The sequence below is a fragment of the Ammospiza nelsoni genome, chromosome 1 (assembly GCF_027579445.1).
Source record: "Ammospiza nelsoni isolate bAmmNel1 chromosome 1, bAmmNel1.pri, whole genome shotgun sequence".
NCBI classification, from domain to species: Eukaryota; Metazoa; Chordata; class Aves; order Passeriformes; family Passerellidae; genus Ammospiza; species Ammospiza nelsoni.
In genome coordinates, this window is record NC_080633.1 from 33956131 (window position 1) to 33976508 (window position 20378).

At 42.2% G+C, this 20378-nt stretch overlaps 1 protein-coding gene across 2 annotated transcripts in view; it reads left to right on the plus strand.

The window, feature by feature from the left end:
- Positions 1 to 1554: 1554 nt before the first annotated feature.
- Positions 1555 to 20378, plus strand: part of SNX10 (sorting nexin 10) — a 36229-nt gene continuing 17405 nt past the window's right edge. Inside the window, exons 1-2 of one of the 2 annotated variants that reach the window (XM_059476903.1) lie at positions 1555 to 1577; positions 17294 to 17349. In XM_059476903.1, the coding sequence (XP_059332886.1) occupies positions 17326 to 17349 (24 nt within the window). In that variant the 5' untranslated portion in view covers positions 1555 to 1577; positions 17294 to 17325. Of the gene's footprint in view, positions 1592 to 17293; positions 17350 to 20378 lie in introns of both variants that reach the window. The other variant, XM_059476911.1, reaches the window with a different exon arrangement.

Sequence of the window (20378 nt, forward strand, 5' to 3'; positions counted from 1 at the left end):
TCTCTGCAGTGTTTTGCTTAAGAGCTCTTTTTGGATAAAATTTCTGGAGTACTCAGGACAAGTTAATAATTATTTTCTTTGAGAATTTTTATCCCAGAACTTGCTTCATATTTTGATGTATTATGGGAAAAATTTGTCCACACTTTACAGGAAAAAAAAAAAAAAAAGCTAAGAAAAAAAATATTATAGCCTTTTCAGTATTTAGAAATTAAGTAAATACATATAATGGTACTAAAACTAGTTCTCTTTTTCAAAATAGGAGAAGTTGCTCAGATCCTCTGAGGATTCTTATCAGCACTGAGATAAGTAATCATTCCAGCTCTTCAGAAGTAGAAACTCTTACCCCTTCTTATTGCAACAGAACCTTAGCTCTTTTCCTTCCACTCTCATCAGTGGGTATTTTGCAAGGTGCTTTCATTTAAACAAATTTACTCTTAAACAAATTCCAACACAAAATAAAAGCTGCAACAGCAAGAGACAAGCATTGTCACAGATAAATTATTTCCCCCCAGCTTGCCAAGCTGTTTTTCAGAAGACAGATTCCAAAACCCAGGAATCCGAGGTTTTGGAGTTGTGACATAAACGCTATTACGACGAAAATCTCCAAGTGATGGCACACAACATTAATCACGTATTTAAAATTCCTCTTGGAATTTTAACACCTAGCCATTGAGGAAATAAATTTACTAGAACATTGATTCCTGAGAAACCAAGTAAAGCCAAAAATAAACCTTGAGGTGATATTTTATTCAGGTTTTAAAAACTAGGCAATTTGATTTGCCAATCACAGAGCAATAGAATCACTGAGCTTGGAAAATACCACCAAGATAATCCAATTCAACCTTTGAGCTATCATTACCTTGTCAACTAGACCATAGCATTAACCCTTGTGTCCAGCCATTTCTTGTAAAACTCCAGGGATAATTTTTATTTCTTTGGGTTTTTTCCCTTAACTAAACTTTGTTTTTTAGCCTTAACTAAAAGGCTTCTAAATCTCCCGGTAAACCTGGACCTTTTCTGTCGGAGCGAGATGCGTACTTAGGATGCAGTCTCATAAAGCACATGGGGTGCGGACAACTGAGGTGTTACAAGTCGTAAACACCAAGGGGCCCAACTCAGTCAAGGTGACTCAATCACGGGACGCAGATCCCATCAGGATGCAGATCCCATCAGGATGCAGGTCACAGGACACCTCCATGCCCGCTCCGCTCCACAGGCGCACCCCAGGGCTCAGCCTCCTCCCCTCCCCGGTGCCTGGGACTGTCAGAGCCTCTGTTCGAGGAAAGCCTCTCTGCCCCTCTGGGTCTCCGGGCCCGGGCTGTCAGATCCGCAGTTCGAGGAAAGCCTCCCTGCACCTCTGGGTCTCCGGGCCCGGCTGTCAGATCGGCTGTTCGAGGAAAGCCTCTCTGCCCCTCTGGGTCTCCCGGCCCGGACTGTCAGCCTCTGTTCGAGGAAAGCCTCCCTGCCCCTCTGGGTCTCCGGGCCCGGGCGGGGCGGGCAGCGCGGCCCCGCCTGCTGTCGGTGACGCGCCGGCTTCTCCCGGCCCTGGGCGGCGGCAGGAGCGGCGGCGGCGGCGGGTGAGCCGTGCGGGGTCGGTACTGGGATCGGGACCGGGATCGGGGGGTGTCAGACCTCCGTACAACTGGGGGCTACCGGAGCGGCTCCGGCGGGGCTGGCCTGTTGGTGGTGCGGGGCTCGGGGTGCGGCCGTGCCCCGGGCTGCGGTGCCGGAGGGCGCTGCCGGGCTCGGTGGCACCGAGCGGTTTCAGGGGCGGCTCGGCAAGCCCTGGCCCAGCGGGCAGCCCTGCGGCCCCGGCGGCGGCGCTCGGCTGCTCCCGGCCCTTCGGAGTGTGTTTCCCTCCCCGGTCTCTGGCACAGGGCTCCGCCGCGGTTTACGGCGCGGTAAATGACTGCCCTTGGCAATGATTAACGCCGGGCAGCGGGAGATTTGGTTTAAGCAACTACTAATCTTGTTTTGGTCCGCTCGTCTTTGTTTTGCTGTGGCAAATCCATCGCCCTTGGCAACTGCGATCTAAAGATCACAGGGATGTGCAAAAGCTCTGTGTGTATATATATACATATTGTTATTGTTGTGTATATACATTATATAACATGCAGTATACATATACAAATATATAATATATATCATAGCGTGCTTTTGTATTAAATGCAGAACATTCGATTCGATGTTCTGTTAGTCAGGAGACTGTCTTATGTTATTTTTAAATTTCTGTGTTATCCAAGTTAAGCAGCACGAGAAATTTTTAGGTACAAATGAAGTCAGCCTATGAAAAGTCAGTATGCAATTAAAAATAACAGATTTTATAAAGCAGAGCAAGTTCCAGTGGCTGAGGGTTGCTGGATTTGCCTTGGGTCCTGTTCTGGAGCCGGGCACAAAGGCGCGGGGGCAGCTGCCGGTGCTTTTCCTTGAGGCGCTGTGTTTGCTGCCCGTCTCGCACTCGCTGGGGTCACACCCCGAGACACAGTCGCCATCAGATCAGGACAGCTGGCTGGGTGTTCTCGCAGCCCTTCAAGGATTTTAGGGAAATACTGCCTCATTCTGCTAGCAGCCTCCAGGGAGGAAAGGCAGGTGGAAATGTGGAGGCAAGCTCTTGAGGATCAGGGTCTGGCCCACGTGGGTGTGTTTGAGGCACCCACCTGGCATGTGCCCGCATCACCCATAACCCAAGGGAAAATGAAGCTGGAGTTTTCATTGCCTCACATTGACAGAAATAGCTCAAGTGAAGGGAGACGTTTTTCTATTTGTGCTAGGGACAACTGAAACTGAAACTAATGCAAGGCAGGGCCTTCCTGAATGACACAATACTGGACTTTCTTTAGAAAAGTGGAAATACTAATGTTTTCTTTGTGTAGAAGATGCAAGTAATAATTAGGCCTGACTCAGCCTAGGGTGTTATTTATGATGCTTGACTGGAAATCCAGAAACCTCTTGTTTATAATGTATATTTTGCATTGAGTCTAAGGAGTATTTGCCTTTTAATAAATTTAAATATCTTGCATTGGTACACCGTGGTTGTGTTCATAGAAATACTTCTACCTTTATTATAGATGATGATGATTATTTTAAATTTTATTAGGAAAATAATTATACTTGATTATTTTTTCTAAAGGAGGGAAATATTTTGAAAATATTACTTCTAAGGATTTTTGCTCTTCTACTGTTGCAAAACAGCTGTGATTTTCCATGTTAACTCCTGTTTGGAGGTTAGGCAGCCCTGGTGTAGCTGCTTGAGCTAATTCTGTGATCTCTGCATGCCTTCAGTGATGAGGTGCTTTTAGCAGAGGTGCAGTGTAGAGGTTGCACATGAGTAATGATTTGCTGTGCTGAGGCTCTGAGTGTCCTCAGATTTCCCTTCCCAAGCACTAATCCATACTGAGCAAAAACTACTGAGCATTTGGGTGAAACTGAGCAATTCGCAGGCCTAAGAACAAGTGGAGCATTGAATCAAGCCATCAGTTGGCAAACATGGGGTGACCTTTTGGTGGACTGTCACCATTGAGCCAGGACTGGTGACGTGACTGATGCAAGGCAGTTCAGTGCTACCACTGAGCAGATGGGGATCATCATAATGGGGGTGAAGGCTCTGTTCACAGAAATTTTAGATCCGTTGTGCTGCTGCTAAGAAACCCTAGAGTACGTTTCCTTGATGCTTCCCTCCTTCCTTCCCCTGGCAGCTTATTTCCCCTGCCACAGAGCAGCGTTGCCTTTGGCCTGCTGGGCCAAGCCTACAGATCAGGCACTTGCTTCAGTGTGGTGTTCCCCTCCACCCACCCTCCTCCTGGGGAATGAGAGATACTCTCAAGGGTACCAATGCTGAAGTTGGGGCCTTTCTGACCATAAAGGACTGAATCAGTCTTGTGGTCTCATTTCAGTCAATTTTTGCTCAGTATGTTTCCTAATTGCCATCGTTTTGGGCAACTGCAACCTTCTCTGCTTTTATCACGCAATTCTGTAACTTATGCGTGTGAAAGAAGGAAGCACTCCTCCGGCAGGTTGATTTTAAAAGAAAATGAAAACAAAACAAATAAAACCAAACCCAAAAGAAAAAAACCCACACTGTGATAAATCACAAAACAAAAAAGTTGTGAACATTTACTCAGGACTGCTGGAGCTGTTTCTTGCTTCCTGGAAGTAGGTAGGTAGTATGAGACAGGTGACAACTTTGGTGTGTCATATCTCTGCAGTGTGTCACATGGATCTTATTTCCATGTGTGTGGTGTGTAGTATGCATAAGGTTTTGGCTTTTGTAAACAGAGGAGTAAAAGAGATCTCTATAATTTAGGGTATTGTGGTTTTTATTTCTTCTCATTAAATATTTTGCATATTTTTATTATCTAAAAAAGAAACCCTCAGCAACTTTTTTGTTCTTCCGATAAAAATACAAAGAGAAGATGTGTCCTACAGGAATTTCCCAACTTCTTGGCAAGATAAGTCTTGGAAAAGAGAAGCAAATCATGCTTCATGTCTACAGGGAGTTACATGCACAAGTTTGCTGCGTAGTGTTTGGCTCTGGGTCTTCGTATCATAGATTGCTAAATCTCTGAACAGAAATTAGGAACAGAAACATCTTTCGTAAGCATTCTTCTTCTCCAGCTTGGAGGCGGAAAAAAAAGAAAAGAAATCCAGAAGAATCCTTGATTAGTATGTTTACGAAACATTCATATTTTATATATAGAGACATTGAAAGACAGGAAGGCAAAACTAAAAATCTTGTCATGCCACTTCATTGGTGGCTGCAGGTGTGACCTCTCCACCCACAGAAAGCGGACTGCCATCACGATTTCCTTGTTGGCAAAAGCTCCAACTGAATTGCTGAGAGCTTGGTCAACAGCTCTTTGTGCTGTTAAAATCAAGCATCTGTGGGAGGGAAGGAAGAAGCAGAGAGACTGCAAAGGCAGCTTGGAGCTGGAAACACTTACAGCAGCCCTGGCACAGACAGGCCCTCATGGTGGGAGATGTTGCAGAAGGAGCAGGATCTCCTGAGGAATCCATCTACACTGCACATAGCACCAAAGTGCTGCCTGTGCAGCATCCGGAGGTTTGGGCATGGGTCAGTGGCCTGATGTCTGTGGCTGGTGCCTTTCCAGGTGACTGTCCCGAGGGATCCAAAACACTTGTGTGAGGCTGGCACATGACCCACAGTTGATCCACCCTCTTCTTGAGCAGCAGCTGAAAAGTAGGACACCTTGTGAGCATTCACAAAGACACGAACATCTAAGTTCAGCTGTCTGAATCCTGCTTGTCCAGATTTCTGTAGAAAAGGCGGAGCAGTGGGAGTTCTGATGGAACATAATCCAATGATGAAATCACAAATGGTTCTGCAATTCCCACAGTGTTCCTCCAGGGATCGTTTTTCAACTTGGAGAAATTCAAACCAGTATTTGTCTTCTCAAGGCCTAATTAGTGAAATGTCTTCACAGAATCCTTAAATATCCTCAGGGTTCCTTGTTTCAGTTTCCTTTCTGATTTTGTTGGGCCTGTTCTCCACAGACAAAGGAGCCCACATGGTCTGCCAGCCCTTGTGCTGGCCCTTGACTTGCTCCCTGGTGTGCTTACTCCTTCAGTACTTCAGGTACAGACATAACTAACATACATACTGCGTTCTTGCTTGTTTTCTGCTGCTTTGCTGAAAGTCTGCAGTTAAACAGGGCATGTCTCTAGTTTGATGCTGTGCAGGTGTTGCTCAAGGTGTCTGCAGTACCCCAGCACTGCACGTTGTCCCACTGGCACCTCAGCGTGACTTTTGTCAAACTGTCTCCCAGTATGGCAGGTGAATTCATCAACAGATATGAACCTTGAAAAAAATTATTGCAAAAAGCATCACTCTGTGGGCCTGGCCCGAAAGGAAGTACTTGAAGGACTGAAGGGAGTTTCTCTTTGCTCCAGCATCTTCATATGCCTGGTGTTACAGACTGTCACAGATCTGAGGGGCAGGATGCACACCATCAAGTTCCATTTGTTTGAGAATGGGTAAACAAGGAATGATTTCATTATGGATCTTCCCTCTTGTGCATAAAAAGAGGAAGCCAGTTACCCTCCATACTTACTTTTTTGTGGTGTGGAGGAATTTCTATTTCCTGATATTGAAAGGATTTGAGGCTTAAGAAAATTACTTCTTTCTTTCCCTTTCTTCTCTACCAGAGATGTCTAGGAAGATGCACTCACTTATAGCTAAAACCATGTTTCAAAGCCAATTGTTCTGCTTCTGTAATAAAGCTTCTGTTTTTACTGTAGAATTGACAATGAGTAATTTACTCTGACCTCTGTTTGCGTGGTGCCCACGCATCCTTCCAGTTCTTGCTCCTCCTTTCCCTCAGGGAGGCCCTAGCTGCTCACCTACCTTGCTTCTTGTGTACAGCAGCAGTCACCAGGTTGTAAGTTCTGCCTTCTATTAGTCTCATTGTTTTAATTGTGTAATGGTGATGTGTGGTTTTAAATTAGTCATAACTTTAGCTTCTGTTTTAATGAGATCTTCAGTTGTCTTCCCAGAGGGGAAGGCTTTGTTTTCCCAAGAGCAGTGTGTCTTTTCCCAGAAGAAATGAATTTCTACTAATGACATATGAAAAGGTGAGGTGGCAGTGGAGGTGTTGGGGAGTGATTATGGGGAGAAGGGACATATCTGCAAGGCACTGAAGAACATCTTGATAATGCCAGAGCCTTGACGTGCCAGGCGCTTGTGTATAAATAGTCACGTTGGCACACAGTGTCATTGCAATCGTGCTTTGGGAACAGCTGAGTCTAACAGCCTTGTCTCATGCACAGCCCAAAGACACCCTCACGTGTGTTCAGGCATGTGAAATAATAAGGGTGATGTTTAATGGCTGGGACACGAGTTGTTGTGCTCCCCAAGGATTTAGGACTACGTGGCATTTGTTAGATCTGTCTGGCCACTGTTTGCAGGTGTGACTGTTTGGAGTTGGGGGGGCAGGAAGGCAAATGGCTCATCCCAGATGAGAGAAAGCCCCTTGTCTCCCCCTCTCGGGGTGGATGAAGAGGAATCACAGAATATGCTGAGCTGGAAGATCTGTTTGACGTGCTGGTTGGGAAAAAGATGTCAACAATAGGATGTAATCCAGTGCTAAACCTCAGAGTAGAAATGCAAGATCCTCTCCCAGCTGAGGTCTTTTTTTGTGAGCTATCCACAGAGGAATTACAGGGGTTTGATGCAAACCATGGTAGGTTGGTGTTAATAGTGTGGGTCAACTTGCAAAGAAAATATCTTGATTTTCTCAGGAAAACATCAATATTTGCACCAAACCTTGTAACTAATGCAAGATAACCATAAAGATAATTTGAAGTCCTGTGGACTATCTTTAAGAAAACATAAGGCAATCTTTAGGCTTCAGTCAAACTGGGAAAGTAATATCCTATGCTATAGCATATGTGCATAAGCAATAATTTTCTTTCAGAAAAGTATTCTTTCTTTTTCTCCAGGATTTCCAGAGTCACAGATCCTTTGCACCAAGGCGACTTGTACACATTAAATATCTTCTCTTTGAGCAAACCTATTGGTTTGCTTGAAAAAGAAGGCTTTGGAACTTACAGCATCTGAACATCACTGTGTAAACACTAGTTGGCACTCCAGAATTATGTTGACCACCTGAGGATCACTAGAGCTTCTGTCATTCCAACCTTGGGTGGTAAACTGACTTGTCCTAGACCATCTGAAATAGAAATTTGTTATGAAAAAATCATGTAGGTTCATGTATATGATTGCCCTTTCACTGGGTTTCTGGCAAAGTTAAATTCTAAGGAGTGCTGCATTTTCTCCATAGGCTTGGCTAAGCTAGATAACTTTCCAACCTTGAATAGCTTTATTCTCTCTTTAATGTAGATGAAATTCTGGATTTCAGTGGTCAGTTAATAACTAGCTTTTATAATTACAAAAGTTGTATTGTTTTTAGTCTAACCATTTTCCTTCCTGTTCTGCTAGAACAATAATACAGACCCTGTCAAGGACAGTGCTATCTTCACAGAATGCTTTCTGAGCATGTAAAACACTTGCTGTGCATAATGTGGTGCAGGATTTGAAACTCACCTATAAAGGGGAAAAGCATCCTCAGTAGTGGTTGTTTACATTTCCAGTGACACCGAGTGACCTACTTGTGTCAGTTCTGCAGAAAAATTACTGGCAGTGAGGTCTAGGCTGGATACCTGCAGTGGAGCTTCCCTCTGTGGGCATCCAGCTGCAGGGGGTGTGTGGTAGCTGGTACCTTCTGCTCCTGCTTGGTCTGGGCCCTTGGTTTCTTTGGGGTGCTGTGATTGTGGTTTTGTTCTGAGAGCTGGGCTGAAAAGCAATATCACTGCAACATCACTGTGTTTCTACAAACCAGTAGGGCTAGAGAGAATCTCTTGATGGTTATCAGATCCTTCCAGCCATGTGATGGATATTTGGTATGGGTTTAACTGTAGGATCATGAAGTAATACTTCTAATACATCCATTCAAAATGTGTAGGTTTCAGCTGGTTTAGTTAAAGGTGTGGTTGTATGAATTGATACTTGTTCTAAGACTGGGTTGTGCTTTTTTTGGCCTGAAGTAAATTAAACCTAACAGGTAACAAAAAGAATGGGACTAGGCCTGTTGCAAGTGTTGCAAAAGAAAAGGACTTCTGGGACATTGTTTATGACTATAAATTATTTCAACTGGTGACTTCATATGCATTTTCTCACAGTATTTGCCTCTGAAGCGCTCACAAGCAGAAAACAGTCTGGGACTTCCAAAAGTTTAGTGTATATCTTCTGTGTTTAAAGACAGTGACTAAGAAATTAACTTGGAATAAGTGTTATTTAACACAAACCAGTTTCCTCTTGGTCCACTGTTTTCCCATAGACTTGCTATACAGATCTGTGCATTCTGCTCATTTCAGCAGCATCTACTCTGTGAGTGTGAAATCTTTCTCCTACTGAAGGCAGAATTTATTGTTCAGACTACTTAGTGGTCTAGTTGAATTCATTGTTGGAAAAACATCACGTGGTTTGGGCACTGTGAAAGCAAGCTGTGAACCTTACTTGTCCTGCAAACACTGTTTTCAACGTTTGCTTCTCTTACCACTTTATCTTGAGCAGTGTTTGTTCCAGGCTGACCAGCAACTTCTTTGACTTGGCTGTGATGGCAGAGCAGTCAAGTGCTGCTTTTCTTCTCTCCCTCCCATTTTTGTGTATTTGCTATGCCTCCTGCTGTTCTCTCACAACTTCTTAAAGAAATTTGCCACATCACAGGTAAGCCTCTTATGCCAGGAACTGGCCAAAAGCTGACATGAGTCTTATAAAGTCAGGGTGCAGCAGTGGGGTGAAAACAATAAAAATCACATCTTAAAACAATAAAACATTTTATTGTTTTATTGAAAACAATAAAATTCACATCTCTCAAATAAATGAGAGGTAGAAAATCTAGGTAAATGGATGAATCACTGATCTTCAGCTTGTTTTTCTTACTGGTCAGTCTCATGAAAAGTTTCTCCTGCCAAACACTGTTTGTTTTTTAGAATTGCCTGCTTTAGTAATAAGTAACACTATTCAGAAGCCCTTTGCTTCCAAAATACTGTTCTCATGCCACTGGCACAGAGTAGCTTCTAGAAAGGTAACAAAGCCCATTGAACAAGTGAACTCACTGTTAATACATTCTTTATTGGTTAATTTGATGGTTGATAGACCCAGGCCACAAAGTAGTGCAATATGTGTCTGCAGCTACACAAATGTGACAGCAGTAAGATTTTGCATCAGTGATGGGCCATCTGATGCATTTTTCAGGGGAAGAGAGCCCAAAGAGTGAATTGCCATAGTGTGAAGGACTGGATATCTGATCCAGCTGCGCTGTTGTAGTGATCTGCCATGGGCTTGGTCAACTTAGAAGACACAAGAAACACAAGAGTTTGAAGAGAGTTGATCAGAATGCTTTGTGGGCACACTATATTGACTGCGGTATTTCCTGTCTTACCCACTGTCTTAAGCTGCAGTTACACAGACTTACAGACTTAGGATCAGTCTGTCTCAGGATGTTACTGCTTAGCTGTTCATTTCATTTTTTACTATATCTGTGCTGGGTCTTTCCCAGCCATCTCCCCAGACCCATGTCATGAGACTGGGACTTCTAATTCTGTGGTTGCAGCCAAAACTATAACTTTTGCTTTACTTTCCTCTCTGGGCACAAGACCAAACACTAACACTTCCTGGATTGGAGCAGGTAACACATCACAAAAATAGATGCTTTGATAGCATAAGGAAATCCACAGCAGGAAAAAAGCTAAGCTGGAACGTGTAGTGCTAAGTAACAGCAATTCAAGCAGCAGACAAAAATTGTATCATAAATTAAAATATTTTGAATAAGCAGAAAATGAGAAATTTCTGGTACATGAGATTCAAAGTGTCTCAGCGGGTAAGTCAGGAAGGAAGGGGTCAGGTGATGGCAGCCTCTGCGTCTTAGAGACTGAGAAGGAAATGTAGTGATAAGACTGCATAGTATTTGCTGACTTTTGCTCTGCTTACTCAGCAGCAAAGATATAGCTTCCATCAGCCCTTCTTTTCCTGTGATAAATAAAAATTAATTATTACAGAGATACCTTGAGAAGGATACTATTTTTAAGGTAACTTTATTTTATTTTATGCAATGAAATACTTAAGTCTTGAGAAAAATATGATTTTTGAAAGAAAGACATATACATTCTCTGAACCTTCCTTCGGGAACATTTAATATTTTTCTTAGGAATTTAATCTATGTTCTGAAGTGCTGAGATGTTAGTCTCTTTACAACCCCCACCTTGTTGGTTTCTAAAAGTAACAGCTGTCTGATGTATTGTTTGTAACTTGCATCATGTAATAAATACCTAGGGCAGGTTTATCTTTCTCTGTTGGTGTACCCTGTAAGATCTGTGTATGGTTTGTGCACAGTGTGTACATCCTCACTCGTCGCTTCTGCAACTGAACGGAGCTGTCACTTGCAAAGTACACAGTGCTGCTCAGCAAGTGGCTTAGCCTGGAAATTACTTGCTTCTTTCCCTTCTCAGAGGTAGTTTCAGTGCCAGTGGTGTGCCTATTTTGTGTATGTTATCAGTAAGAAGCCTAGTGCCTGTCCAGTGTGTTTTCCATGTTGAGTACAGCTGAAAAGATGGTTGATTTGCCAGTTTGCCAAGGTTGCTGTTTCTTCTGAAATTGATTTTTTCCTAGCTTAAGGAATCTCAAAAGCTCCCTGGAGCAAGCTTACTTCCTGAAACTTTACCTTGAAGGTCACCAATGCTTCCTTCAAAGACTGCCTTATTTTTTTGTCAACCTTCTGAAAGTGTCCTAGCAACAAAACCTGCGATTATGTATGGCACAAAAATAATTTTGCATAGTTTAATCTTAGGCACCATAAAAATTTGAAAGAGTAGCAAAGGCAGGCTCCCATGGCAGACCAGCTTGACAGTCTGCCTGGAAGACACAGGAGCTGGAGCTGCAGGAAAGTTCTGAGTGGCCCCCTGGTTGTCTGCAGAAGCAGTGGCAAGCATTAGCCCTGAGGAATTAATAATTACTGTGACCAGCTCTGGCATGTACTGTTTTTTCAGTGATTTGACCCACAATTACTGTTCTGTAGTTGTTACCTGAAATCCCAAGATGCCTGTGTTAGCCTTACCAGTAGCTTCTATTAAGAGAAAACCATAGCAGTCCTCTGAGATCATCAACCCACTGAAGCTGCAGAATATCCATGAAGTCCTTTGGTTGTGGGTATATCTGAAATTTGAGCCTGAAAAAGAAAAAACAAACAAAACGCTCTTCCCTCCCAGAAACCAAACCAACCCATCAGCAACAACAAAAAGAGAATGGGGAAACATCTGAATAGCTCTCTCCTACTCTGAATAGATTTCTTAGCACTTCTTCCTTGTTTATCTTTAGGCTTTTAGAGGTTTCAGAAGGGCTTGGCACGTAACTCGTGCTGCTGTCCAGCACTATTGTATTAACTTGAAGCAACTGAAAGCGTGGTGTAATACCACTGTAATTGGAAATCTGTGACCCACACCTGACACTGTAATCCTTGTGATGTATTTATTTTGGAGGGCAGAGGGAAATTAGTGTTTTTCATTAACTCTTTGATTGTCAAGTTCCTCTGAAACAAACAAAAATTTCTTATCTATTGTCTTTTTTTTTTTTCCTTTTTTAATGTTCCAGATTCATCCTTCTGGTAAAACATGTCTTACTAGCCAGCAAGATTGCAAGACGGGGGAATGGCTGACTGGGGAGAAATGCTAATGTAATGGTTAAGGAGAAACTGTCTTATACCTCATGGCCATAAAAAAGTGTTTAAAAACTAAGTGAGGTGAAATTCCATAGGAAGGAGTAGTTAACTAAGCATCTTGGCAACAGTGCCTGGGAATTTCAAGTGCAGCCACAAAGGGATGATATTTGGCAGTGTCTTTCTACATTGTATTGTGGTGGAAAGGAAGGTGTGTGAATTCTGTTGGTGGTTTGGAAAGCTCCCATTCTTTTAAAAGCAGTTTAGACAGTGTGCTTATTTTTTTCTCAGCAGTGAAGTGATCGTGCTCCTACTGTGATACAACACTGATGAAACTGGTACTTTGATCCTGGGAAGTGAGAAGGATTTGCTCAAGGGGTACTTCATTTTGTGGACTTCACTAAGCAGGCTGCACACCCCAGACTTGTGTATAGATGAAAATGCTCATGACTTTCATATTCCTTTCACTTTTGACCAACAGATCCTTACAGTAATTTGCTGAGGGTGAGGCATATTACCATCAGGATAGATGAAAAGAGGAAATATGCTCTGTGACCTGCACAGTGTGGAGTTTCAGTGCTCACCATCTGGTTCATGGACAGTGAGGAACAGAAGTGAACTCATGGGTCTGATCAGTACAGTTGGGTTGGCCCCAGGTGTTAAATGGAGCAGGTGAAGTAGAAGGCATTAGCTTATGCTGAGTTTGAGTTATTCTGGATCGACTGAAAGTCCCTGCTTGAGGAGCAGCATCTGAATAAGATTTTTCCCATCAACAAGAGCAGTAGTTCTGTGATAGCCATGTATCAAATTACTGTAAATGCCAAGCTGTGTTAGGATGTGGTCAATTTGGCAACACAAAATGCTGTGTTTTTATAGGTGTAGGGGTTTTTTGAGCTCTCCAGAGCGTCTCTTTATTATTCTTCCTGTTCCTCCCAGTTCCACCATCACCCCGCCTGTGTATTTTCCTTACAAATCCACACAGATTGCTTGCCTTTCAGGAACATAGTGTGGCCAGGTGCACATGGGCATGTTCTTTGACAGTGAGCTCCGTGTATGGATGCAGCTGAACTTTCTACAGGCTCTAAATGAAAATTTTTATGACTTTGTTTGAGTCTTAAGGTGAGCAAACCACAAAATGCAGGAAAGACTTGTAAGCAGTTAGAGATTCAATTTTTCTCTCTTTCTTGGTCATATTGAAGCCTTGAATTAAAGTTTCATTTGATACTGATAGTGGGAACAACCCCGAAAGCACAGCTGAGGACTTTGCTTATGACTGGATAGTACTTTGAATCATCACCAAGGTCTAAAACTAAATCACACTTACCCTTTAAAGCTTGAAGGTGGTCATTTAGTTATATGATTAAAAATAACCAAAGATGGATGGATGGATGGATGGATGGATGGATGGATGGATGGATGGATGGATGGGCTGACTAGCAGCATTTATCCTTGAGAGGAAACACTGACCACATGGAATGCATGAGCACTCCCAGGGCAGATAAGGATATTGTATAGGTCACTGCCCAGTAATGAGTGAAATTGTAAAATTTCAGTGCAGCTAAATACAGCTATTGGTGAGGCAGCCAGGAGGGCTGGCATTTGTTCATGCTGTTCTTAGAGCAAGTTGATGTGGTTTTTGTCTGCACTACTGCTTGAGTTTTCATCTTTCAGTATGAGAACGCTGGGGAGGAATCACTTCCTCCTTCAGGAGCAGTCCATCTACATGATAAAAGTGTATATCCCTAGTAATGTTAGATTATCTGTTTTAATTTAGATTTTTAAATAGAAACTAATCTCTAAAATATGAAATAAAATATAATACTTGATATTATTTATCTCTTACCCTTAAGAAGAGCACTGCAGTTTATCTGTTTTCCCTAAGAAAAGTACTGCAGTACTTGTGGTTTTTTTCCTCCCTCTTCTTCCTGGTTCTTTTTCAGGCACAGGAAGTATGGCAATTCATCCTACGTAATCTTTTTGCTTTTGGATGGTTGCTGTTAGCAGCTGTGGAGCTGTTCCCTGGCAGTTTTGTTGGTTATGCAATTGAGAACCAAAAAAATATGTACTGCAAGAAGCGGTTGATACAGTATATGAAACTAATAAAAAAAAAAAAGAGAAGTTTTCAGACTGATAATGGATCAGAAGCAGAACAAAAACTTACTCAAAGCAATGTGGGGGAGGTTTCCCACCCTCAGCCGGAAGTGTTTTATCAAAACTACAGACCGACCACTGGCTTTTTTTGATTCTGTTTCCCAGCACTTGTTCATTTCCCTGTCAGAGGAAATTTTGCTTAGAGTAAAAAGACCAAAAGCCTTCTGTTTGTCTTCTGATGGTTGTTTTTCTCCATCACTGGTATTTTGAGTAGTTTTTTCTCAAGATACAAAGATAACTTCTTAAGCAGAAGTTTCACTAGGTTTGCTGTGTGTTCTGCTTCACTGGCTTCTCTATGTGTTACAGAGGTTCCCAAATATATGTCTTGCTACCAGACAGAATATTGCATTCAGTATATTTGCAAGTGGCTGCAGTGTGACTGGGCAATCTCACTGAAATCAGTGAAAGAAGGCAGCCTTGGGGGGCTTGCATTTCCATTATTGATTTTTTTTTTCCGAATTACTTGATGAAAAACTGATGTATTTTAAATATTTTAGGAAGCTTTTTGGTGTTGAAATATTAATTTTTTGCCATTAAATATTTTAAATCGTGGTGGCTGTTTGGAGTTTAAGCCGTTCTTGCTAACCTGTACCAACACATAACTCGGTCATTAGAAAAACAGATGACAGAATGAAACGTGCTATTTCAGCCTTGTCATTTGCTAACAGTGTTAGGAATGAGATATTTTGGGCTTGCAAAATTTCTCACTTGAATCAGCTTAGAGGCAGGAGAGAAACACACTGCAGAATTTGATGGAATAAAGATACATAACTGGAAAAAAAATTTTGCATTGCCATTTTGAAAAAAAACCTCAGCACACTCAAACAAGAAAGGGGGGGAAGTTACATCAAACTATATGGGTTTATAGCTGTACTCAGTGGGGAGAGATAGCACAAAGAATCTTCTTCAAACAGCCCAAGCCAAACATAGCTGTTTTTTTTTGTCTGTACTCAGCACTTGTGAGGCTGCACCTCGAGTCCTGTGTCCAGTTCTGTGTCCCTCACTTGTGAAGGACATGGAGGTGCTGGAGCCAGTCCAGAGAAGGGCAAGGAGCTGGGGAAGGGTCTGGAGGCTGAGTCCTACGAGGGGCAGCTGAGGGAGCTGTGGGTGTTCAGCCTGGAGAAAAGGAGGCTCAGGGGAGGCCTTATTGCTCCCTACAGCTGCCTGAAAGGAGGCTGGAGCTGCCTGGGGATCAGCCAGTGACAGGGGAAGAGCACGAGGTGGTGACAAGGGGAAGTCAGTGACAGGGGAAGCTGCACCAAGGAAGGTTCAGGTTGGACCTCGGGAAGAATTTCTTCACAGAAAGGGTTGTTAAGCATTGGAATGGGCTTCCCAGGGTGTGGTGGTGGATGGAGGTGTTCAGGAAACAGCTTCACATGGGCTTTGGCGCCATGGTATAGTGGACAAGGTACTGGTCAGTCAAAGGTTGGACTTGATGATCTTGGAGACAGCTTAAATGATTATGCAATTCCATGAAAGGCCTGTGATGTGTGCTGGTGCCCTCCTGTGAGGTAAAAAGCTAATTATCTCCCTAAAAGGAAAGTTTATAATATACTTTTGCATTAACAGCAGTTAGCATCAGTGAGCCAAATTTTTACCCCCACCTTGCAGAGAGGCTTGACACTGCTGAGCCTGTGCAGCAAGAAGTGTTTGAGTGCTCTTCTATAACTTCAGCTTGGAACATACATGCTAGTTAAGCATATGTAAATGGAGTTTAAAAAAAAAAATATTTAAATATGTTTTTGTTATTCCTACTTTATCACTACCATTCTAGCTATAGAAGTGAAATGATGGCCTTATCTTTGTGGAAATGGGAACTGTACAATGGCACCCTTTAGGATGAAGTCTTATGTATGGTCATTTTTATTTGGAAACAGAGTATCCTATTTTGATATGACTGACCCTATAGAAATTTGACAACAAAGTGGTTGTTTGTTCCAGAGTAACTTCCTGGTCCAAGAAGTGTATATGTGCTTATCTTTGTGCTCTGTTTTATTAAAATGGGTGGGGTTTGTTATTTGACAGTCTTTGTGAGAGGCATTGGTCAGGGGTGGGGTGTTCAGCGCTCCTTGGCTGGACTTGACATAAATGTGTAGTTGTATAATAACAAGAGCAGCTTCAAGCTCTGTCACTAAACAGAAGGTAGTATGTATATAACCTGGCAAGTAAATAAAGCTGTCCCACTCTTCCCATGTGGGCACCTGTCCTGAGCAAACTGTCCAGTTTATTGGACTGCAGACACAGTTAAAGATTTCTTGGGATTTTCAGCAAAAGAGGAGATTTAAAATATAAGTTAATGACAAGATGTTTCATTTTGATCTGATTATCCCCTCCCTACATGGAGATTTGAAAACACAGATGCTGTGAAATTTAGCCTGAGTTTTAGCTCTCCTGAGGGATCAAGCAGTTTGTGTCTCCATTTCTCTGAGTTTGAGGAAGATGGTCGAGATGGGCATTTGATTCTTTTGACTCAGATGTTTTAGGGTCTCTGAACCTCAGCTGCAGTCCCACAGACTTGTTCTTGGTTCCCTGCGAGTGAGGCCCAGGCAGCGCTGCCTCGGCTGTGTTTGAGCACTGGGAATGCTGGCTCAGCAGAGCTCTTGGACGTGGGTGCGAGGATGAGCCCTGAGATGGCTCTTGGAGCAGAGAAGAAAAGCACTGACTTCCAGAGATGAACTGGACTGTCAAGTATGACAAATATATAGAGAAGGGGACTAGCCCAGTGCTTCTAAAAAGGGATTATTTTAAAAATGAATAAAGTCTGAGATACACAGGTAATGCAATGTGTTTTCTGCCATATATGGCACTAAGCCTGGCTTTTTCCACTGTCTACTAATAAAGGGCAAAAGTGATAATGACCTTTAAATAACTACTAAATACCAATCTGATGTCTATTCTGGTTTTGTTTTTTCCAGGTTGATTTTTTTTTTACAACAAACCAGTGAATATGACGCCAAAACATGAAAAACAGGTAAGTGGTATCTAAGCTTTAATAAAAAAGGATTCAAGTTGTGGGTTTAATTTCATTACAATTCGCATGGATTAGAGAAGACTGGTTGTATTCTTCATACTTTTAGTTGCCAGGATACAGAATATTCTGGAATGATGCAGTGCCAGTTTCTTCTGTTAAAATCTGGTAGAAGAATCAGATATTCATTCAGAGTAAGTGACTGTGCATAAAGGGTTCAGACACTGAGACAGGGGAGAAGGATTTGGATGGAGTCTTCTTTTTATCAGTTTTAGATGTTTTATAGGGACAATGGTTGGATCTGGATCTGAGCTCTGATTATCAGCTGCATGGACCACAAGAATCCTGTTTGCATGTTCTCTTCTGCTCAGTCCAATGAACATTAAAAGTTTCAACAAATTATTTTGTCTCAGCTCTTAGTCTCTTATCAGCCTTACTACACAGCATGCATGGAGTGAAGATGCCAACATCCACAGCATGAAAAGTCCCATGTCCTTTGTTGCTGATCCTTTTACTAACAGGCAACCTGATGGGATATGCTGTTTTTCTTGGAAGCTTTGTGGAAAATTACTCTTCAGGGGTTATTGACTAATCACATGTGTAATAGGAGCACAAGCTCATCACCTGATACAGTCTTGAGCATAGACATTTGAATTAAAATGCAGCTGAAATGATTAAATACAAGTAGTCAACCAATGTGAGATTGTTTTTATTCCTCCTTCTTGTGGCAGATTTTCCCCTAATATTAAAAATAGATATTTCCATGTCAGATTTCCTATTTTCCTAGTAGGAAAATGTTAAGAGATTTCTGAGAAAGGCACATTTTTTGTGGTCAAATTCTGTATAAGAAGGCTTCTGCCTCATCCTTTTCTCTGAGGAATCCATTGCATTATGCAGAAATATATCCAAGAAAAGGAAAGAGAGAAGGGGAAGAAAAAAAGAAACAGAAAAATTAAAAGAGAAAGATTTATTGTGTTTGCTTCAGCTGCCTTTATGGGTTGTTTTTCCTTTTGAGGCAGATTCAAAATGGAACATTTTGTTTTTCTATGCTTGTGTCTGTGTGACCTCAGTGCTGTCCTTATAGTCTCCTGTCAACACTCATGTTCTTTGCATGGATCTGTAACCATGAGGGAGTAGGTGTAATCCAGATATGGTGTCACTTTGGCTGTTTTGTCATTTATGTGTGACCCTATGTACTTGGACTGCTCCTGGCCTTGAGGACAGGGTAGCAAAATACCACCAGTGCCATGCTTAAACTGGCTGGTTTAGCACATGCAGCCAGAGAAACTGCTCTGCAATTCCTGCTTGTTAAGTAGTTCTGACTGCTTTTGGGGCAGATTTGAAGATTCTGAATATTCATGAGGATGTTTAGGTCAGCATGGCTGCTGGGCTCCGTATCAAAGCTATAGCTTTAGCAGTTTGGACAGACAATTGTTTGCCTCTGAATTTAGTAGTTTCCAGAGAAAAGGAATAAATGGAGATGCCACATCTTCCAGTACCTTTCTTTTGAGTATATACTGTTTCCAGTGCAAGAGGTCTCCTTGCCCAAGCCTGGACACTTTTAACAGCAAATTTCGGTTTTGAGAGAATTGTTGCTCTGAAGCATTACAGGACACATATTCTTGAATATGCATTGATATAAATGCATATATTGTGCCCCTCAATTAAAAAAAAACCCAACAACACAACCAAGAAAAAAAAAAGAAACAAAACTGAAATTACAAAACTGAAAATATGTGTAATGTGACATAATAGCTAGATAGATCTGCAGTTCTGGAAAAAGCAAGCAGCACTGGGCAATGGGGGGAGACACCTTGTACAGGATTGCAGCTGGCAAAAGTAAAAAGTCCCTGAAACCTTGGCGGTCTTTGTACTGAGTCTCCCATATTGTACAGCTGGACTACGGTGCAGTTTTGTGATGATTAAGTTAGTCTTTAAGTGGTCTGTGGGAGGGAGAGGTCAGCATCACCTCCCCCAGGTGGACAGTGCCTTGAGAAAAGACTTATCTATTGAGAGTGTCCTCAGTTTTATAGCAAAATGGGGAGGGAGTGGAATACATAGAGAGGAAAAAGGTAGTTATTACCCAGAATTGCTGTAATCTCCTGGTTGTTTGTGACCAGTGAATGCAGGATGCACTGAGCAAAGGAGCATTCTCGCAGAGGAGTGAGTGTTCTGCCACCCAACTCTGCTTGGACCATAACACAGTCTGTATATGAATACTGACCTTTACTCTAGGGATGCAAAAGCATAGGCACCTTTTCTGGCAGTGGATCACCACTTATACTGCGTGGTTAGTCTGCTTTGATTAGAGCAATGCTGTTTTCCTAGTGGGATCTTGTATTCTGGAGAAGACTTAAAGGTCAAGAGAAGGAACAGTCTACATGTGCAATGCCACTGTTTCAGAGCAGCAAAATCTGTAATGGGAACAACACTTCCTGGATTCAAGAGATAAATAGGGGAAGTAACCCTAAATCTTGAGACAGGCTGTACATTTTTATTGTTCATTTCTAATTGCTTACTGTATATCTTGCTTCATTCTAAACTCAGTATTGTCATTTTTTCGGTAAGTAAGGGGGGAAAAAAGGAAGAAGTAAGGGGGGAAAAAAGGAAGACCCAGTCTTCTGTTGAAATCCTAGTGTTTCAAATCAAAGCTGACAGTGACTGTGTGTGAGGGCTGCATTTTGCTGAGGTGCTCTGCTGTTCTGCACATCATTTTTCATCTTGGCTCAGTTCTTTACTGCTTAGACACTTCCTGCCACTGCATATACAGCAGGTCACATTTCTTTGGTAGGTAGAGTCTGAAGGGTTTTAACTTCCTCCTTGTTGAAACTCAGTGACTAGTTAATTGCAAGTTAAGAGTGTACAGAAGTTTTCCAGTGCAAATCTTGTGGTCTGGAATGATTTGCAAAGTAAACCATAGCTAACCAGCAGCATATCCAATAGCAACTTTTAATCACAATACTTTGGTACTGTAAAGGTTTGAAAGAAGTATTTTTCTTCAAAGACTGTTTTGATTCTGTACAAAGGAGAAG